An 18,679-nucleotide genomic window follows, 5' to 3' on the forward strand; every position below is an offset into this window, starting at 1 on the left:
CTAGCATTAGCTAGCCAAATAACGTAAACAAATTCGCAACGACTTCAGCTTGTTTATTCATTGATTAACCATGCGTTGCCAGTGTAGAACATAAAGATAGTTAATCATCCGCATAAATATCAGCTCACACGATGCTGATTGAACTGGGAGTAGTGGGTGTGCAGAAGTCAAGGCCCGACTCTCGTGACACTAATACTAGAGCGACGTTGGGAAAGAGTTTTGGCAAACATTTATCATTTGTTTGTGCAAACATTTATCATTTGTTTGTGCAAACTGTCATGGTGACTTTCTTACCTGTCAGTTTAAAGGTAGCTAGCTGTGTTTCTGTTTTGTTTAGTGTTGCGCAGGCGTATGAATCAGGATTACTCCAGGTGAGTAGTAGGCCCAATGGGGTTTATTACCCATGGCAGTTGTACGTCGTTATTCGCTTTTGGTATTTACAAACCCAGTTGATCATATAAGTGTGTAGTATTTGCTCCATTATTTTTGGAATACTTTACCACACTTTTTCTATATGTAGAACTGTATTGCAGATTGCAGCTGTATTAACTACTTTTCCCTCTTGGCTATTTTCAGATGCTGAACTTGATTTTGCACTGAGGGACTTTACCTTGTATCAAGATCCATTGACAGAAGAAGCTTGTTTTAAAACTGACATTTTTCACACCTGGGGGGGGGCAGAAGTATCTTATCACTGAAGTGACTAAAGGGGAATAATGGTGATTTTGCGCCGGGCACGGCCGCCTGCTTCCGCCCCAACCAGCAATGAATCTTGACTCGCTCTCGCTGGCTTTGTCTCAAATCAGCTACCTGGTGGACAATTTAACAAAGAAAAACTACAGAGCCAGCCAGCAGGAAATACAGCATGTGAGTAGCATGTAGTATTATGCTCACAAATTGTCATTTTCTATTGTTGTATTTCCAGTTTTACAGTACACATTTTCCACAAATGTAGAGCTTTGCAGGGCTATAGCTAAGTAGATTTTATGTTGTAGATAGACACATTTTTATTAGATATCACATTTCAGAAATTATTGTAAAACAAATATGATTCTGTGGTTCACAATTTCTTTAGGTCTGAGTTATCTTGTCAATAATATTTTGGCTGTGCCGGCCAACCTGTTCTTTTGGTGAATGCGTTTTCTGTCCCAACAGATTGTGAATCGTCACGGCCCTGAGGCGGACAGGCATTTATTACGCTGTCTCTTCTCCCATGTGGATTTCAGTGGTGATGGTAAAAGCAGTGGCAAAGATTTTCATCAGGTATTTTTTGATTACTGGTAGTAATACTTTTTACACCAGTGGCTAGACTTCAACTGATTTAGCTCTGAGGATTAATGGTCTCTTATGAACCGGAACATGCTTAGATATCACAGCGCTAGGAATATGTGAACTCTGAACGCACCACTGTGTAGGTTTCCTAATCATCATTGATATTGTCAGTTTGTCTTCCCTTATTGTTTTAGAAAGTGACTTTGCGTTCCTATTTTGTCCTTAACCTAATTTATGTTCCCTCTCACCTTTGTTTGTCCACTTGCCCATGATACAGTTTCTGATCCAGGAGTGTGTTTCACTGATTTCAAAGCCTAATTTTATTTCAACACTTTGCTACGCCATCGACAATCCTTTGCACTACCAGAAGGTAGGAGGCATATGTGCTTATTTTCTCACTCACCTTTGTAAAAGATTTCTGCAAATCAGAAAGACAATGTGTACATTTTCTGCAGTGATGGAGTGGGTTCAAGTTATGCCTGGCTTCATGTCCCAAAATTAGTGTCTGCGTCAGAATTACTGTTGAATGTTTTCTCAACCTTTATCATTTTCAGAGTTTGAAGCCGTCGGCCCACTTGTTTACTCAGTTGAGTAAAGTTCTCAAGCTAAGCAAGGTTCAAGAAGTAAGTATTTATTTTCTAGAGAATTAAGTCTGAATGGAAATGTATGTTATCAGAATCTTTTTTTTATTGCAGTAAAAAAAATCTTGTCTTTTTTTCCCCAAGGTGATATTTGGCCTTGCTTTGCTCAATTCGTGCAACGCAGACCTTCGTGGTTTTGGTAAATTTTTGTTTAATCTTTTGATTATACCAGCTGACTTGAAAACGTATAATGTTTTATCTGTGTGTTGGGGGGGGCTCAACTTATTCTGTAATTACAGTATCTAAGCAAGTATTTATTTTAAATATTTCCCCATCTGTTTTTAGCCGCGCAGTTCGTCAAACAAAAGCTCCCTGATCTCCTCCGCTCGTACGTGGACGCGGACCTTGGCGTTAACCAGGAAGGTGGCTTCCAAGATATTGCCATAGAGGTCCTGCACCTGCTCCTCTCCCATCTTCTGTTTGGCCAGAAGGGAGCCAGTGGCGTCGGACAAGAGCAGATTGACGCTTTCCTCAAGACACTGTGCAGAGGTGAGGGGCATAGACTTGCTACTTGACGGAAAATGTAAATTATTTCCAGAGGTAAAATACTCTTCCTTCATTCACAACATTGTTGRCTCATCAGTTAAGCGTTGTCTGTGTGTGTTTCAGATTTCCCGCAGGCGCGCTGCCCTGTGGTGCTTGCACCGCTGCTGTACCCTGAAAAACGGGACATTCTGATGGACAGGATTCTGCCAGACTCGGGAGAGTTAGCCAAGACCATGATGGAGAGTTCTCTTGCAGAGTTCATGCAGGAAGTTGGCTATGGCTTTTGTGCAAGGTGATTATTTAGTAACTGAAATGCCCATTACAAATTAAATTTATTGAGTCCTTTTTGGTGTCATACATGACCACCACAACAGAAGGAATTGAATGACCGTTACCCCTATTAATGTACCGTTTTACTCTTTCTCAGTCTTGATGAATGCCGCAACATAATTCTGCAGTATGGGGTGCGAGAGGTTACTGCCAGCCAGGTGGCCAGGGTCCTGGGGATGATGGCTCGTACCCACTCTGGCTTGTCTGATGGAATCCCCCTACAGGTGAGGGTTGACCTGATAGTAACTTAATAAACCTTCTCAAAGCTCTGTAAAATAAATCATGAAACTGCTTTCTTTATATACTAATGCATTCTTTACATCTTCCTCAGTCCATCTCTGCTCCGGGCAGTGGCATTTGGAGTGATGGAAAGGACAAAAGTGATGGTTCTCAGGCCCACACTTGGAATGTAGAAGTTCTGATTGACGTGGTCAAAGAAGTTGTAAGTTATAGTGGAATTACTTTATATTCCCCTTCAGTTGGCCATTCTCGTCTTGTACTTTGTACATAACGTTTCCTTTTTATATTTAAGAACCCCAATCTGAACTTCAAAGAGGTGACCTACGAGCTCGATCACCCTGGCTTTATGATCCGGGACAGTAAGGGACTTCAGATGGTGGTGTATGGGATCCAGAGGGGCCTGGGCATGGAGGTGTTCCCTGTCGACCTCATCTATCGGCCCTGGAAGCATGCTGAGGGACAGGTAAGGAAGAGGGGATCATTGTTGTGTAAAAATGACCACACACTTAATGCTTTGGGCTCTTGTCCTACCGCTGGACTTCCTCCTCAGACCTCCTGACCTTTCTCACTCCCCTTCCAGCTGTCATTCATTCAGCACTCCCTCATGAGCCCAGATGTGTTCTGCTTCGCTGACTACCCCTGCCACACCGTAGCCATCGACATACTGAAGGCGCCACCCGAGGACGATAACAGGGAGATAGCCACCTGGTGCGTGAAACAGCCCTCCTGACCACCACAGTTCCAGATACTCCTTTACATTAATTATTAGTCAAATGTCATGCCATTTCTGATGGTCTTTGTTTGTGTGATTTTTCGCCACACAGGAAGAGCCTGGACCTGGTGGAGAGCCTCCTGCGCCTCTCTGAGGTGGGTCAGTACGAGCAGGTGAAGCAGCTCTTCAGTTTCCCCATCAAGCACTGTCCTGACATGCTGGTGCTGGCGCTGCTGCAGATCAGCACCTCCTGGCACACCCTGCGCCACGAGCTCATCTCCACCCTCATGCCCATCTTCCTGGGCAACCATCCCAACTCTGCCATCATCTTGCACTACGCGTGGCACGGACAGGGCCAGTCCCCCTCTATCCGTCAGCTGATCATGCACTCGATGGCAGAGTGGTACATGAGAGGAGAGCAGTACGACCAGGCCAAGCTGTCCCGCATCCTGGATGTGGCCCAGGACTTGAAGGTAGAGATCAGGGATGCTCTTAAGGAAATATAATGAAAACTTTGATATAGTTTTGTACAAGGCCACTTTGCATACTTTTTTGTTGCAATATCCAAACTGTTCCTCTTGTTTTTCAGTCTCTTTCAATGCTGCTAAATGGTACTCCATTTGCCTTTGTTATTGACCTTGCTGCACTTGCCTCTCGCCGTGAATACCTCAAACTTGACAAATGGCTGACTGACAAAATCCGAGAGCACGGGGTGGGTGGCGTGAGTTGAGCCTTTAATTTACAACAATTATACATGCACATTGCTACAAATGTTACTTGGATATAGTGTATGACAGTTATTTAACTGTTTGCCGTTCCAGGAGCCCTTCATCCAGGCATGTGTAACGTTCCTGAAGAGACGCTGTCCCTCTATTATGGGTGGTCTGGCCCCAGAGAAGGACCAGCCCAAAAGCGCCCAGCTCCCCCCGGAAACGATGGCTACCATGCTGGGCTGTCTGCAGTCCTGTGCAGGGTGAGTTTACCGTGTTTCCATCAGAGGTTGAATCATTAGACCTGTGATCACATTTGTGACCGGTATGCTCCCTTTCACTACTTCAATCATATTATATGGTTGTGCCAAAAGGTCTAGTTTCCATAATACAATATGAACTTGAAATGTATTATCTTTCTAAATATGAAACAAGGTCATATAGTTAAATAATTGATATATTTTTCAGGAGTGTGTCTCAAGAGCTCTCTGAGACTATCTTGACCATGGTTGCCAACTGTAGCAACGTCATGAACAAAGCCCGCCAGCCACCACCGGGGGTCATGCCAAAGGGACGTGCTCCCAGCACCAGCAGCCTAGACGCCATTTCCCCTGTGCAGGTATCGGTGTCTCCTCTCCAGGTGAAGGGCATTGCATCTATGTTCTCTAACACTGTTATTGGGTAATGTGTATTGGCTAGAAACATTGTACTTTCATCGTCCCCTGAATTTACATTTGTTCCATTCTGTGTTCTAGATGGATCCCCTGACAGCCATGGGTTCGCTGAACCTGAGCAGCTCTGCCACCTCTCACACACAGAGCATGCAGGGCTTCCCTACCCCGCTGAGCTCTGCCTTCAGCAACCCCCAGTCCCCAGCTAAGGCCTTCCCTCCACTGTCCAACCCCAACCCCAGCACACCATTTGGGGGGATTGGAAGCCTCTCTTCACAGCTAGGTAACACAGGTATGAGTAGAGAACCTGCCGTAGAGATAATTTCATAGTTTTTTGATTACAATATAATGGAGGACTAAACTTGTGTTTTTCTTTTTGTCTAGGTCCGCTGGGATCAGGCATTGGTTCTGGTCTTGGAATGCCAGCGGTGAGCAGCGATCCGTTTGGGACGAGGAAGATGAGCACACCGGGCCTGAATCCGACCACCTTTCAGCAGAGTAAGATGAAGGCCTGTAAGTGGTGGTGGTGTGACTGAGTGTGCTAGGCGCCTCAACTGTATTTCCTCCCAAAACGTTCTCTTAATATCTCCTAATGGGCTCTTGAAGTAATGTGGTTTTACTGGAGTCAATTACAAATGCTTTAACATTTCTCATCTAAAAACATTTGAGTACAATCTGGGAAGAAAAACAGTGTCTTTCACACATTGAATCAGAGGAAATACAGGTCAGTCTTCCATTAAACACTAATTGGCAAATTCTTATGCTCATAATTGATTGGATTTTTGGTACAATCCTTGTACATATGTTTTTTTTTGTGTGGTGTTTATTGGTTTGATAGTGAAAATGTTCTAAGCTTGTTTTGAATTACTTGGCACATGTTTTATTTGCTGCAATCGATCACTATTGAAATAGTTCCAAAGGGTTTTCTATGGCAGTATTGTTTGATTTAGTCTGACCTTTTTCCCAGCTGACCTATCTCAGGTGTGGCCCGAGGCTAACCAGCACTTTAGTAAGGAGATTGACGATGAGGCTAACAGTTACTTCCAGCGCATCTACAATCACCCCCCACACCCCACCATGTCTGTGGATGAGGTGAGTCCCTGAGTAAAATAGTCTGCAGATTGTTTCAGGCACTGACTCAGTGATGGTGTTTATCCTCAAGCTGACAGCTGTTTAAGCCATGGCGCCCCTCTCTTTGCAGGTGCTGGAGATGTTGCAGAGGTTCAAGGACTCCACCATCAAGCGAGAGCGGGAGGTCTTTAACTGTATGCTGAGGAACTTGTTTGAGGAGTACCGCTTCTTCCCCCAGTACCCTGACAAGGAGCTGCACATCACCGCCTGCCTGTTCGGGGGGATCATCGAGAAGGGTCTTGTCACCTACATGGCCCTTGGGCTGGCCCTCAGATATGTCCTTGAAGCCTTAAGGAAGCCATTTGGATCCAAAATGTATTACTTTGGAATCGCTGCTCTAGATAGATTCAAAAATAGGTATGGACTTATCTTTCTTCAGATGTTTGATGGAATTCCACACTGAATATGTGCATGTTGCTATACAATGTATGACTCAAATGATCTGTGACCTGCTGTAGGGCTAATTTGATCTTTCCCTCTCTAGGCTGAAGGACTATCCCCAATATTGTCAGCATTTGGCCTCGATCGGCCACTTTCTGCAATTCCCCCTTACTTTACAAGAGGTAATTGGATTTCCTGTGTTTGTGACAATTTGTCATTCTTCATCTGTACATGTACATTGTCTTTATACTGATCTCTGCACCACCTTAGCCAGAGGTGCGTATCCTACTTCATGATAAATAAGTCTCTCGCTCTGGCACTTTCGAATATCCTGTGTGTGCAGTATATAGAGTATGGCCAACAGTCACGGGATCCTCCAGTGAAGATGCAAGGATCCATCACCACCCCTGGGAGCCTGGCGTTGGCTCAAGCTCAGGCCCAGTCTCAGCCTCCCAAAGCCCCCCAGCCTGGACAGCCCAGCACACTGGTCACCACAGCTACCACCACCACCACTGTCGCCAAAACCACTACCATCACACGACCTACCCCTGGCAGCTTCAAGAAGGATGTGCCGGTGAGTACAGTACCTATGAGACGATTGCACCATATATATATATATATATATATATATATATATATGCCTGTTTTTAGCTGGCCATGTGAAATGACGCCAGCGACCCAGTGCTTCAGTGTTTGTTTACTGCGTTGCTATAGTTTCATTGCCAATGGCAACACTAAACAGTTCCGTGAGGAGGGTTCCCTAATTTGTACAACGATATGCTGCTAATTTTTGTGTACACGCACGCTCGCGCACACACAAGGGGAGCAAAAACCAGGATTTTTTTTTTTTTCAAGCAAATGGGACAGGCCTAAGAATGAGAATTTGTTTCTAATGCGGTCATTGAAGAAATAATTACTGTGATTGTTTGGCAAGGATGCACTAAGTAATTTTATGGGAATTTGAGGTAGTGTAAAATTATGATTTCCAAAGTGGAGGTTAGAATATTGTAAAATATTTTGTTCTGGGTGTATATTCTAATCTATTCATTTCAGCCCTCCATCAACACCACAAACATTGACACTCTGCTAGTAGCAACAGACCAAACCGAGAGGATTGTGGAACCCCCAGAAAATGTTCAAGAGAAAATTGCTTTCATCTTCAATAACCTGTCACAATCCAACATGACACAGAAGGTGGGTCATAGTTATATTTTTGTTTGCTTACTACTTGGTGATATTTTGCCACTGCTATATTAAACATCTTGGTTTTGGTCAATTTATATACATTTCTGTAATTTACAAATGCTTGTGTATTTTCATCCAACTCCCAAGGTTGAGGAGTTAAAGGAAACTGTGAAAGAGGAGTTTATGCCCTGGGTCTCCCAGTATCTGGTCATGAAGAGGGTCAGCATCGAGCCCAACTTCCACAGCCTATACTCCAACTTTCTAGACACTCTGAAGAACCCTGAGTTTGTCAAAATGGTCCTGAATGAAACTTACAGAAACATCAAGGTGTGATTATTCACTTAAACAACATTTATGGAAAATTTGTAAACTCATATCACATTTAAGAGAGCTACTTAAACACTAGCCATTTCTCTCTCCATGTGTCAGGTTCTCCTTACCTCTGATAAGGCAGCTGCAAACTTCTCTGATCGATCCCTACTGAAGAATTTGGGCCACTGGCTTGGCATGATCACTCTGGCAAAAAACAAGCCCATCCTCTACACGGTGAGTACATTTCCTAACTTTTAAATGTTGGCCTGTATAGAACTTTCCATTTGTTTTCCTCCCAACAAATAACCAAACGCTTGTAACTGTGCCCCTAGATGGTCTTTTGTTGTTTAACCTGCCTTTTTTGTAAAAAAAAAAATTTTTTAGGATTTGGAGGTAAAATCCCTCTTGTTGGAAGCCTATGTCAAGGGGCAGCAGGAGCTACTGTATGTGGTCCCGTTTGTGGCCAAAGTCCTGGAATCCAGTTTGCGTAGCGTGGTAAGACCACATCTCACAAGCATTTTCAAATGTATCAATAGGTATCTGAATTCACATTTGAATTTCTAGGGAACAACTTTAGCAATGTTAGCAAAGTGACAAAGTGAGCTTAGGCCCAGCACAGGCAGAGCCAGCCCCGGCAGGCAGGACCTGCAGGAATAGCGAGACAGCCAATCCAACAGACAATATGGTTGGGTCTGGAGTTTTTCCTGGTCATGTCCCATGGTCAAGAGAAACTATGGGCCCTAAGACTGACTCAGTCCCATCAGGCAGAGTACCTACCGGAGCTGACAGGGAGCCAGTCCTTCCAGGCAGAATACCTACAGCAGCTGACAGGGAGCCAGTCCTTCCAGGCAGAATACCTACAGCAGCTGACAGGGAGCCAGTCCTTCCAGGCAGAATACCTACAGCAGCAGACAGGGAGCCAGCCAGAACTAGATGATGTAGACCATTATAGGCAGTATTATAGCCCATCTCCAGAAGAAGCAAAGAGGCGCAAAGTATGTGTGCACTAATTTTGCTCCTAAAAGTACTATTTGGTTAAAAAACATTGTTTAGGACCAAATGGCTCTCTGGATAAATTATTTGTGCCCACTGGCGTAATGTATTTGCACAATTTTCTCGCTGTTATGCCTTATTTCATTGTTTTAAGAGCAGGTTAAATGTTTTCTCAGATCTTCCGACCTCAGAATCCCTGGACCATGGCCATCATGAATGTTCTGGCAGAGTTGCATACGGAACATGATCTGAAGGTCCGGGAACCCTTTCTCTTTTATTCACCAGTATCGACATGTTTTTTGACTTTTCACATACTGATTGTCATTGTGCTTCTTTCCCCACTACAGCTGAACTTAAAGTTTGAGATTGAGGTGCTGTGTAAGAACTTATCACTGGACATCAATGACCTGAAGCCTGGCACCCTGCTGAAAGACAAAGACAAGTTGAAGAGTCTGGAGGAGCAGCTCTCTGCACCAAAGAAAGAGGCCAAGCCCCCTGAAGAAATGATCCCTATTGTTAGCACAGGTATCCAGCACTTTCAAACTGGGATGCCCCTTGTCGGTGTGTGGATATCTTTCTATCAATTTATTTCAAATGTTTGTTTAATCTGAATGTCCTCATGTATATTGAAATGTTAATATTTAATCACAATTGTTGAATAAGATTTTAGCCTAAGTTCCATCATTTGAATGTAGAACGACAACCTGGATTTGTAGTGTTTGGCCAAGAACATTTAACCCGTTTCTTTTTTGCTTTGTTTTGTTCATCGAGCTGCTGTGCTTGAACTCCTTTTTCCTGTATTTTAATCACAAAAGTGTCTTGTAACCAACAGGAGACTTTCTTCCATTTGCAGCTGCACCATCCACTCCCGCCCCAACCACCGCTTGCTCAGCTACTGGGCCCCCTACCCCGCAGTTTAGCTATCATGACATCAATGTGTACGCCCTTGCAGGGCTAGCCCCTCACATCAATATCAACATCAACGTAAGTAGCACCTTCACTCAAAACACCTTGTGACGAATACACATGGTAAGTCTTTTGAGTTGTGGCGGTACTAACACTCTTCACTCCCTGCAGATCCCCTTGCTTCAAGCCCACCCTCAGCTCAAGCAGTGTGTGAGACAGTCCATTGAGCGGGCCGTGCAAGAGCTCGTCCACCCCGTAGTGGACCGCTCCATCAAGATCGCCATGACAACCTGCGAGCAGATCGTCAGGAAGGACTTTGCTCTGGACTCGGAGGAGTCGCGCATGCGTGTGGCAGCTCATCATATGATGCGCAACCTGACTGCCGGCATGGCCATGATCACCTGCCGGGAGCCCCTGCTCATGAGCATCGCCACCAACCTGAAGAACAGCTTTGCTGCTGCCCTCAGGGTAGTCATCTTCATTCTCTCCCATTTCACATCCACGAAGAGCTATATAAAATATTATTAGTGGTGTTCTTGCTTATAACTGTGCTCCTGTCCCCCTTCAGGCCCCCACCCCCCAGCAGAGAGAGATGATGGAGGAGGCTGCTGCCAGGGTCGCCCAGGACAACTGTGAGCTGGCCTGCTGCTTCATCCAGAAGACTGCAGTGGAGAAGGCTGGCCCAGAGATGGACAAGAGGCTGGCAACGGTGAGTTTAGTTATAGGCACGATCGTGTTCTCACTGGGATGCTGCTCTTGTCTGTATACTGTCCAGTACTTTATCTAATGGCTGACTGTTGTACCTGTACCCTTCCTCTCCTGTAGGAGTTTGAGCTGAGGAAGCATGCCCGTCAGGAGGGCCGTCGCTACTGTGACCCCGTTGTGCTGACCTACCAGGCCGAGCGCATGCCAGAGCAGATCAGACTCAAGGTGAGCACACCTGGTCTATAGCACTCCATTGGTTTCTTTCCTAGTAGTGGTATAGTCAGAGACATTAATTTAAAAATATATTTATTTCATGTATGTGATATCAAACATCGCTTTTGCATCTGGTCTATTTACTGAGTGATATTTCTGCCACAGGTTGGAGGCGTAGACCCCAAACAGCTGGCAGTGTATGAGGAGTTTGCCCGGAATGTTCCAGGCTTCCTACCCAGCAACGACCTGTCTCAGCCCACAGGATTCCTTGCCCAACCCATGAAGGTAAGGCTCTTCGGCCCTGGAAGAGAACTCACCAATATTGCATTTGCTGCTATCTTGACATAACCCAACCTGATTTTAAGCTTGAGGACGTTACTCAAGTACCATATGAATATGTCTCTGTCCTGTGTTTATTACAGCAACAGGCATGGGCCACGGATGACGTTGCTCAGATCTATGACAAGTGCATGGCAGACCTGGAGCAGCACCTCCACGCCATCCCTCCCGCGCTGGCCATGAACCCTCAGACCCAGGCTTTGCGCAGCCTGCTGGAGGCCGTGGCCCTAGCCAGGAACTCCCGGGACGGCATCGCCGCTCTGGGCCTGCTGCAGAAGGTCAGGGACTAGTCCTCACACAGTCACATTGGAAATGCATGCATGCATAGACAAGTAGCTTAGGTCTCAGTAGAAAAGCTTTCTTCCTAACTGTCTCACTCCAGGCTGTGGAGGGTCTGCTGGATGCTACCAGTGGTGCCGATGCTGACTTGCTTCTGCGGTATAGAGAGTGCCACCTGCTGGTGCTCAAAGCCCTCCAGGACGGCCGGGCATACGGGCCACTGTGGTGCAACAAGCAGATTACCAGGTTGGTATCCCCCTTAAAACCAACTCATGGGAATCTTTTTGGCTTTAATGGGGAAGGGAAACTAAATCGACGGATTAATTTTTGTTCACGTTTGGGGTATGTTTGATCTGTTCCAGGTGCCTGATTGAGTGCCGTGATGAGTACAAGTACAACGTGGAGGCTGTGGAGCTGCTGATCAGAAACCACCTGGTCAACATGCAGCAGTATGACCTGCACCTGGCACAGGTAAACACCACTACACACACCTTTATTAAGTGTTAAGATTTTTCTTTTCGGGTGCACAACTCAATCTGTGAATAGTCAGTCTCAATTCTATAAAACTGGGTAATGGGCTTAGTGTGTTTCGTCCCTGTGTCAGTGTCTTACAACCATGTGTTTCTGTCTAGTCTATGGAGAATGGGCTGCACTACATGGCGGTGGCGTTTGCCATGCAGCTGGTGAAGCTGCTGTTGGTGGATGAGCGCAGTGTGAGCCACATTACCGAGGCAGACTTGTTCCACACTATCGAGACTCTGATGCGAACCAGCGCCCACTCCAGGGCCAACGCACCTGAGGGGTAAGTCCTTTTCTGTCCTATGAATATTTTTTTTGTTGGGGTCGTATTCTTTTAGTGCACATTCTAGCAAAACCTTTTGAAACGGAAAACTATAACGGGCATTTCTTAATAGACTAGTTCAGTTAGTCCCTTACTGTTTCAGTCAGTTTTCTTCCATTCACGACCCTGGAGATGTGTGGTTGGTGTACATACGTTTGTAGTTCTTTCTAACTGATGTATATCTGTCCTTTAACCTCCAGGCTTCCTCAGCTGATGGACGTGGTCCGTTCCAACTACGAGGCCATGATCGACCGGGCCCACGGAGGACCCAACTTTATGATGCACTCTGGCATCTCCCAGGCATCCGAGTACGACGACCCGCCGGGCCTGAGGGAGAAGGCTGAGTACCTGCTGAGGGAATGGGTCAACCTGTACCATTCTGCAGCCGCCGGCCGGGACAGCACCAAGGCCTTCTCTGCCTTTGTGGGACAGGTACAGGACAGCACGCACTTGTTTATTTTAGTTTCACGTTCTTTGCCTTATGATGACCGCCTGTCTCCTCCAAGCCAGTCAGAGCGCTGTTTGCCTTCATAACACGAGCACAGCTCCAGTTGCGTCCTTAACACAGTGGGGCCTTAGTGCTAGAGCAGTGCACATAGCAGCAACTCCATTTTCTTCCAAACCACTGCACCCAGCAGCAGTGTTATGAGACTGGACATCAATATTTATACTAAGAAAATCTTAGTAAAATATACACAATTTTAACTATTATGAATGACTAGATGTGTATGGCCATTCTCACTACTGTACTTACTGTCCTCCCCAGATGCACCAGCAGGGCATTCTGAAGACCGATGACCTGATCACTCGTTTCTTCCGGCTGTGCACGGAGATGTGTGTGGAGATCAGCTACCGTGCGCAGGCCGAGCAGCAGCACAACCCCGCGGCCAGCGCCGCCATCATCAGGGCCAAGTGTTACCACAACCTGGACGCCTTTGTGCGCCTCATCGCCCTGCTGGTCAAGCACTCCGGAGAGGCCACCAACACTGTCACCAAGATCAACCTGCTCAACAAGGTTAATATCAGGAGGATCCTCACCATGGAGTCTGTAGAATCAGCTCTGCTTTGTAAAGATATCTCGGAAAGACAACCATACATTTGAAATCAGCAAACTGACAACGCAATTCATAGTTCTGAGTCGTTTTGTGTTTTAAAACCTGTCACAGATTTCTGATAAGAAAGGCTCTTGGGTAATTACATTACTGGGCTCATCAATGTGTCCCATGACTGTTCTCAGGTTCTAGGTATTGTGGTTGGAGTGTTGATCCAGGACCATGATGTGAGACAGACTGAGTTCCAGCAGTTGCCTTACCACCGCATCTTCATCATGCTGTTGCTCGAGCTCAATGCCCCCGAGCACGTGCTCGAGACCATCAACTTCCAGACCCTCACCGCCTTCTGGTAAATGCTGCCGTCACGCCTGTTAGAAAAGCCATAGGAGATCCAACGTTTCTTAGTGGAATACAGCATAGAATTCTATGATTGGTTTTCACTGGGGGTTTTTATCACTGATTGTCAGGATGTCTTAAAGCTGTGTGATGCTCATCTATACTGAGTTGTCTACCTTCTCCATGTTTCTATTTTGTTATTTTTGTCCACAGCAACACTTTCCACATCCTGAGGCCTACCAAAGCCCCTGGCTTTGTTTACGCTTGGCTGGAGTTGATCTCTCACCGTATCTTCATCGCCAGGATGCTGGCGCACACCCCACAGCAGAAGGCAAGGAGAAGTCACTGATGTGTGACAAGACAGTGCCATGTTTGGGTGGATGTTTTTGGAACTGAATAGCAACCATTGATAACCTGTTTTCTCTTCTCTTAGGGTTGGCCCATGTATGCGCAACTTCTCATTGATCTGTTCAAGTACCTGGCGCCCTTCCTGAGGAATGTTGAGCTTAACAAACCTATGCAAATCCTCTACAAGGTTTGGAAACGGCTCATAATGTTTCTTTCCCTTGAAACCATTAGTAACCTGACTACGACTTGGATTTGACTGAAATGTTTCTCCTCTGACCTCAGGGTACCCTGCGCGTCCTTCTGGTCCTACTGCATGACTTCCCAGAGTTCCTGTGCGACTACCACTACGGCTTCTGCGACGTCATCCCGCCCAACTGCATCCAGCTCCGCAACCTGATTCTGAGTGCCTTCCCACGCAACATGAGGCTTCCAGACCCCTTCACTCCCAATCTGAAGGTACAGCCGAATGACAGACCCTAAATGCATTACACTGCAATTTTTTGTGTGGTTTTCTGTGAATGTTTATGACTATTTTTCACTTTTTGTCTACTAGGTTGACATGCTCAGCGAGATCAACATCGCTCCGCGCATCCTCACAAACTTCACCGGAGTGATGCCCTCTCAGTTCAAGAAGGATCTGGACTCGTACCTGAAGACACGCTCCCCCGTCACCTTCCTCTCTGAGCTCCGCAGCAATCTGCAGGTAGGGGGCGCCACTCTGGGTCCCTGGAAGTATTTGCAGCACAACGACACATCTTTAGAACAGGTTAAGTTTTGAGTCTTTGCGCAAATGTTCAAATGTCGATTTGTCTTGCGTTGTATCAGAAGTGTCATTCTACTTGGGTGTTTTCAGTGCGTCTGTCTGTAGATTTAGTTCCAGGCAACTCGATCTGGAAATAAAACGAGTGTCTCCTTCAATTGCAAGTGTTGGTGGTTTTACATTTTGTTCTCCTTTTTACCCTCCAAACCTATTCTAGGTGTCAAATGAGCCAGGCAACCGTTACAACATCCAGCTGATCAACGCTCTGGTGCTGTATGTGGGAACCCAGGCCATCGCACACATCCACAACAAGGGCAGCACCCCCTCCATGAGCACCATCACTCACTCAGCCCACATGGACATCTTCCAGAACCTGGCTGTGGACCTGGACACTGAGGGTAAGATGCACGCACACACATGCATACAGTTTTCTCTTTTCGTTGTTGTGTGGTGTTCTCATCATTCTCTGCTCCCAGGGCGTTATCTCTTCCTGAATGCCATTGCCAATCAGCTGCGCTACCCAAACAGCCACACCCATTACTTCAGCTGCACCATGCTGTACCTGTTTGCTGAGGCCAACACTGAGGCAATCCAGGAGCAGATTACCAGGTAAATCTTGTTCTCTACAAAGAACAATTGCATTTGAAGACATTGTGGAACTACCAACATTTTTATGGATCAGTTTCCTGTCCAAGTGTCTTTGTTAACAGGATTTTGCGCCTCTTTGCAGGGTTCTTCTGGAGAGGCTGATTGTGAACAGGCCTCATCCCTGGGGACTGCTCATCACCTTCATCGAGCTCATCAAGAATCCCGCCTTTAAGTTCTGGAGCCACGACTTTGTACACTGTGCCCCGGAGATCGAGAAGTATGTGCTCATTTACTCTCTACCAGAGTTGGCTTTTCACTCAGCTGAGATTACTTCACCTGCAGAGTAGTAGCTGGAGGATAACCAGTTAGCAGCACGTTGTGTGTTCATGCTCTGCTTTAATAAAATAAAATAAAAATATCATACACGTTCTAAAATATTTTACTGCAATGGAAGGACTTGGATTAAACACCCTCCGCTGTCTCTCTCTCTCAGGTTGTTCCAGTCAGTGGCTCAGTGCTGCATGGGGCAAAAGCAGGCTCAGCAGGTGATGGAGGGCACTGGTGCCAGTTAGTCAGCCAGCCTGCAGGAGAGATAATAGGGCCAAACCCTCCATCCCTGGACCCACCCCCACAGATGCCCCCCTACATTACTGTTAGCACTGGATGAACTGGCAATGCTGATTTTGAAGTTTGACTGCTGCTCATGGATCTAAGAGTTTGTTTTGGCCTGGCTATGGAGAAGTTATTTGGACATGCTGTTTAATATTTTTATGCTTCGATGTAAATATTAAAAGGGAGATGGAGAGCTTGATAGTACGAGCAGATATGTGAATGTAGTGTCCAACAAATGATCTAACATGTAAAGACGACGTGTACACACACATTCAGTCACAACCAAAGGTCCCTGGCTGTCTCCCTCCTACAGATTTAATTTTTGCATATTTGATGATTGATTTATTTGCATTCAGAGGCTTAAAAGGTAGTGGATAAAGAGGGCAGMTTTTTTTATTTTTTATTTGTTGATTGGGAAAAGAAAGGCAGTGCACTAGATTCTCTCATGGGTTCACTCCTTTGATCTACTTGGGGTGTGGTGGGGGCAATGGTCTTTCCATTTTAAATAGTGGGTTAGAGGTTCTCCCCGACACTTGTAAAATTGTGGAAAATTTAAGATGGCGAATTAAATCTTAAAATTTGTACAAAGATCCAAATTGCAGAACAACAAAAGGACCAATACAGCCCATTTTGTAAGGATTTTGAATGTTTTGTAAATGTATTGGTCCGTGTGTATTTTGTAGTCCTTTATAGTTGCCTTTAGTTCTTGCTACTTATTTCCTGTATGTATGCATACTGTAGTTAACGCATTAAACAATTGAACTGCATTTTTGTTTTTGTCTTCATGCTGATGACATTACTTTAGACTGTTTGTTCATTGTATTATGTAAAACATAGTAAATTAGTAATTACAATACGTAATTAGAGGAGTATCTAGAAAAAGCAGCGGAGATGCGCATGAGGTTTCTAAGAGGCTATTCGCCACAATGTGTGGATGAAGCTCATATTTTGTCATTGGAAAAAACACGAGGTGAACTGCTACAAAAAAAGACCCGCTAAAGAACACTCCGTAATGTTCACAATTACATATACTTTGAATTCGCGAAAAGTGGGAGGTGTGGTCAAGAAACACTGGCATATTTTATCATCGGACCCAGCTTTGCCGGCTGAATTGAAATATCCACCACGTATTGTGTATAGGAGAGGTCGCAATTTACGCGATAAATTGGTTCATGCCAACTGCCAGCCACAAAAGAAAATTAGCCAAGCTCTTTTACGCCCTCTACCAAATAGTAGCTATAAATGCAGAGGATGCGCACAGTGCAACAATATGAAGTGTGAATATTTCTGCCACCCACACAGGAAAACGGTTCCAAATAAATGACATTTATTACGTGTTCCACCACCCATGTTATTTACATTATTAAATGTCCATGTGGGCTCTGTTATGTCTGTAAAAAACCCTGCTCTCTCAAACAGAGTATTAGTGAACATAAAAGTTCAATCAGGAGAAACGACAGGGATTATCCAGTCGCTGTACATTTCAATGACCTGAAGCATGACATTTCCACCTTTAGATTTTGTGGCATAGAGAAAGTTAAGATATCAGACAGGGGAGGAGATATTAATAATACTCTGAGTAAAAGAGAATGTTTTTGGATTTTCACCCTCCAGACATTATTTCCTAAAGGACTTAATGATGAAATGCCTATGTATGTTATGTTGTGAATTTGAACATGAAATATTGTCTATTGTAGATTATTCTGACGTTTTTCGTACGATGTACCCGATGACTAATGAAAACTTGCTGTCCTCATTGAGATTTTACAGACGTTCAATACGCCTTATTTATACACTTTTGTAATATTTATGAAATGCATATTGTTATATTTGGTAGCACTTATTTGTTTTTTTCTTTGCCTCCAACCCCATTCGATGTGTAGAACGGATGTGGGTGGGGCCAGGTCTACATAAGGGTGCACATTTTTTTTTAAATCACAAAAGTTCTGACGATGGCCGTGTGGCCGATACGTAAGCTTATTAAATATCGGTGATACTATCAAGATCAGTGTGCGGTTTCCTTTATCCTTCATCTTGTTCAATTGTTGCCATGCACCTGCAAATAAGATCGCTCAGATGTGCGAGGGCCTTTTGAATTTTGTAATTACAATACGTAAAAGGATAAGCAATTCACTCCACAGCTGCAGCCGCATCACACTTCAGCTCCCGGACACGTGTGGCGGTGCTGTTTTTATCAGTGTTGCGTTGTCAATGTGAAGTTCTACCTACTCCACAGCATGTTGTTTTGAGAGCGGAGAGGAGCTTGGAAGTCTTTGACCAAGTTCGTGTTTTTTTATTGGGCGGGGAATACAAATGAATATACAGTACCAGTCAAAAGTTTGGAGACACCTACTCATTCAAGGGTTTTTATTTTTACTATTTTCTACATTGTAGAATAATAGTGATGAGACAAACTATGAAATAACGTAGTAACCTGAAGTGTTAAACAAATCAAAATATATTTTAGATTCTTCAAAGTAGCCACCTTTTGCCTTGACAGCTTGGCACACACTGCATTCTCTCAACCAGCTTCATGAGGTACTCACCTGGAATGTGTTTCAATTAACAGGTGTGCTTTGGTAATTTGTGGAATTTCTTTCCTTAATGCCTTTGTGCTAATCGGCATCAGATGACCT

At 45.0% G+C, this 18,679-nt stretch overlaps 1 protein-coding gene across 16 annotated transcripts; it reads left to right on the top strand.

The window, feature by feature from the left end:
- Window positions 1-680: 680 nt before the first annotated feature.
- Window positions 681-16,584, top strand: cnot1 (CCR4-NOT transcription complex, subunit 1). 16 transcript variants are annotated; one of them, XM_023971514.2, is made up of 47 exons: window positions 681-867; window positions 1,156-1,263; window positions 1,550-1,642; window positions 1,827-1,895; window positions 1,998-2,052; window positions 2,199-2,402; window positions 2,523-2,691; window positions 2,827-2,953; window positions 3,061-3,171; window positions 3,262-3,432; window positions 3,550-3,677; window positions 3,794-4,154; window positions 4,271-4,402; window positions 4,503-4,654; window positions 4,860-5,031; window positions 5,147-5,354; window positions 5,447-5,575; window positions 6,030-6,154; window positions 6,264-6,550; window positions 6,678-6,756; window positions 6,918-7,148; window positions 7,628-7,768; window positions 7,907-8,086; window positions 8,189-8,305; window positions 8,456-8,566; window positions 9,241-9,318; window positions 9,412-9,625; window positions 9,897-10,048; window positions 10,142-10,438; window positions 10,539-10,679; window positions 10,796-10,900; window positions 11,054-11,173; window positions 11,311-11,505; window positions 11,610-11,752; window positions 11,869-11,977; window positions 12,139-12,308; window positions 12,548-12,779; window positions 13,114-13,362; window positions 13,585-13,748; window positions 13,949-14,066; window positions 14,169-14,270; window positions 14,366-14,539; window positions 14,637-14,849; window positions 15,061-15,241; window positions 15,320-15,452; window positions 15,574-15,708; window positions 15,925-16,584. In XM_023971514.2, the coding sequence occupies exons 1-47, from the start codon at window positions 766-768 to the stop codon at window positions 16,001-16,003; spliced, it is 7,266 nt and encodes a 2,421-aa protein (XP_023827282.1). In that variant the 5' UTR covers window positions 681-765; the 3' UTR covers window positions 16,004-16,584. The 16 variants fall into 16 exon arrangements, with proteins under 16 accessions (XP_023827282.1, XP_070291366.1, XP_070291374.1 ...); XM_070435265.1 differs by having other exon boundaries at window positions 6,678-6,755; window positions 6,908-7,148; XM_070435273.1 differs by having other exon boundaries at window positions 6,678-6,755; window positions 6,908-7,148; window positions 14,637-14,786.
- Window positions 16,585-18,679: the final 2,095 nt, after the last annotated feature.

Source organism: Salvelinus sp. IW2-2015, linkage group LG26, assembly GCF_002910315.2.
Source record: "Salvelinus sp. IW2-2015 linkage group LG26, ASM291031v2, whole genome shotgun sequence".
In the NCBI taxonomy this organism is placed as follows: Eukaryota; Metazoa; Chordata; class Actinopteri; order Salmoniformes; family Salmonidae; genus Salvelinus; species Salvelinus sp. IW2-2015.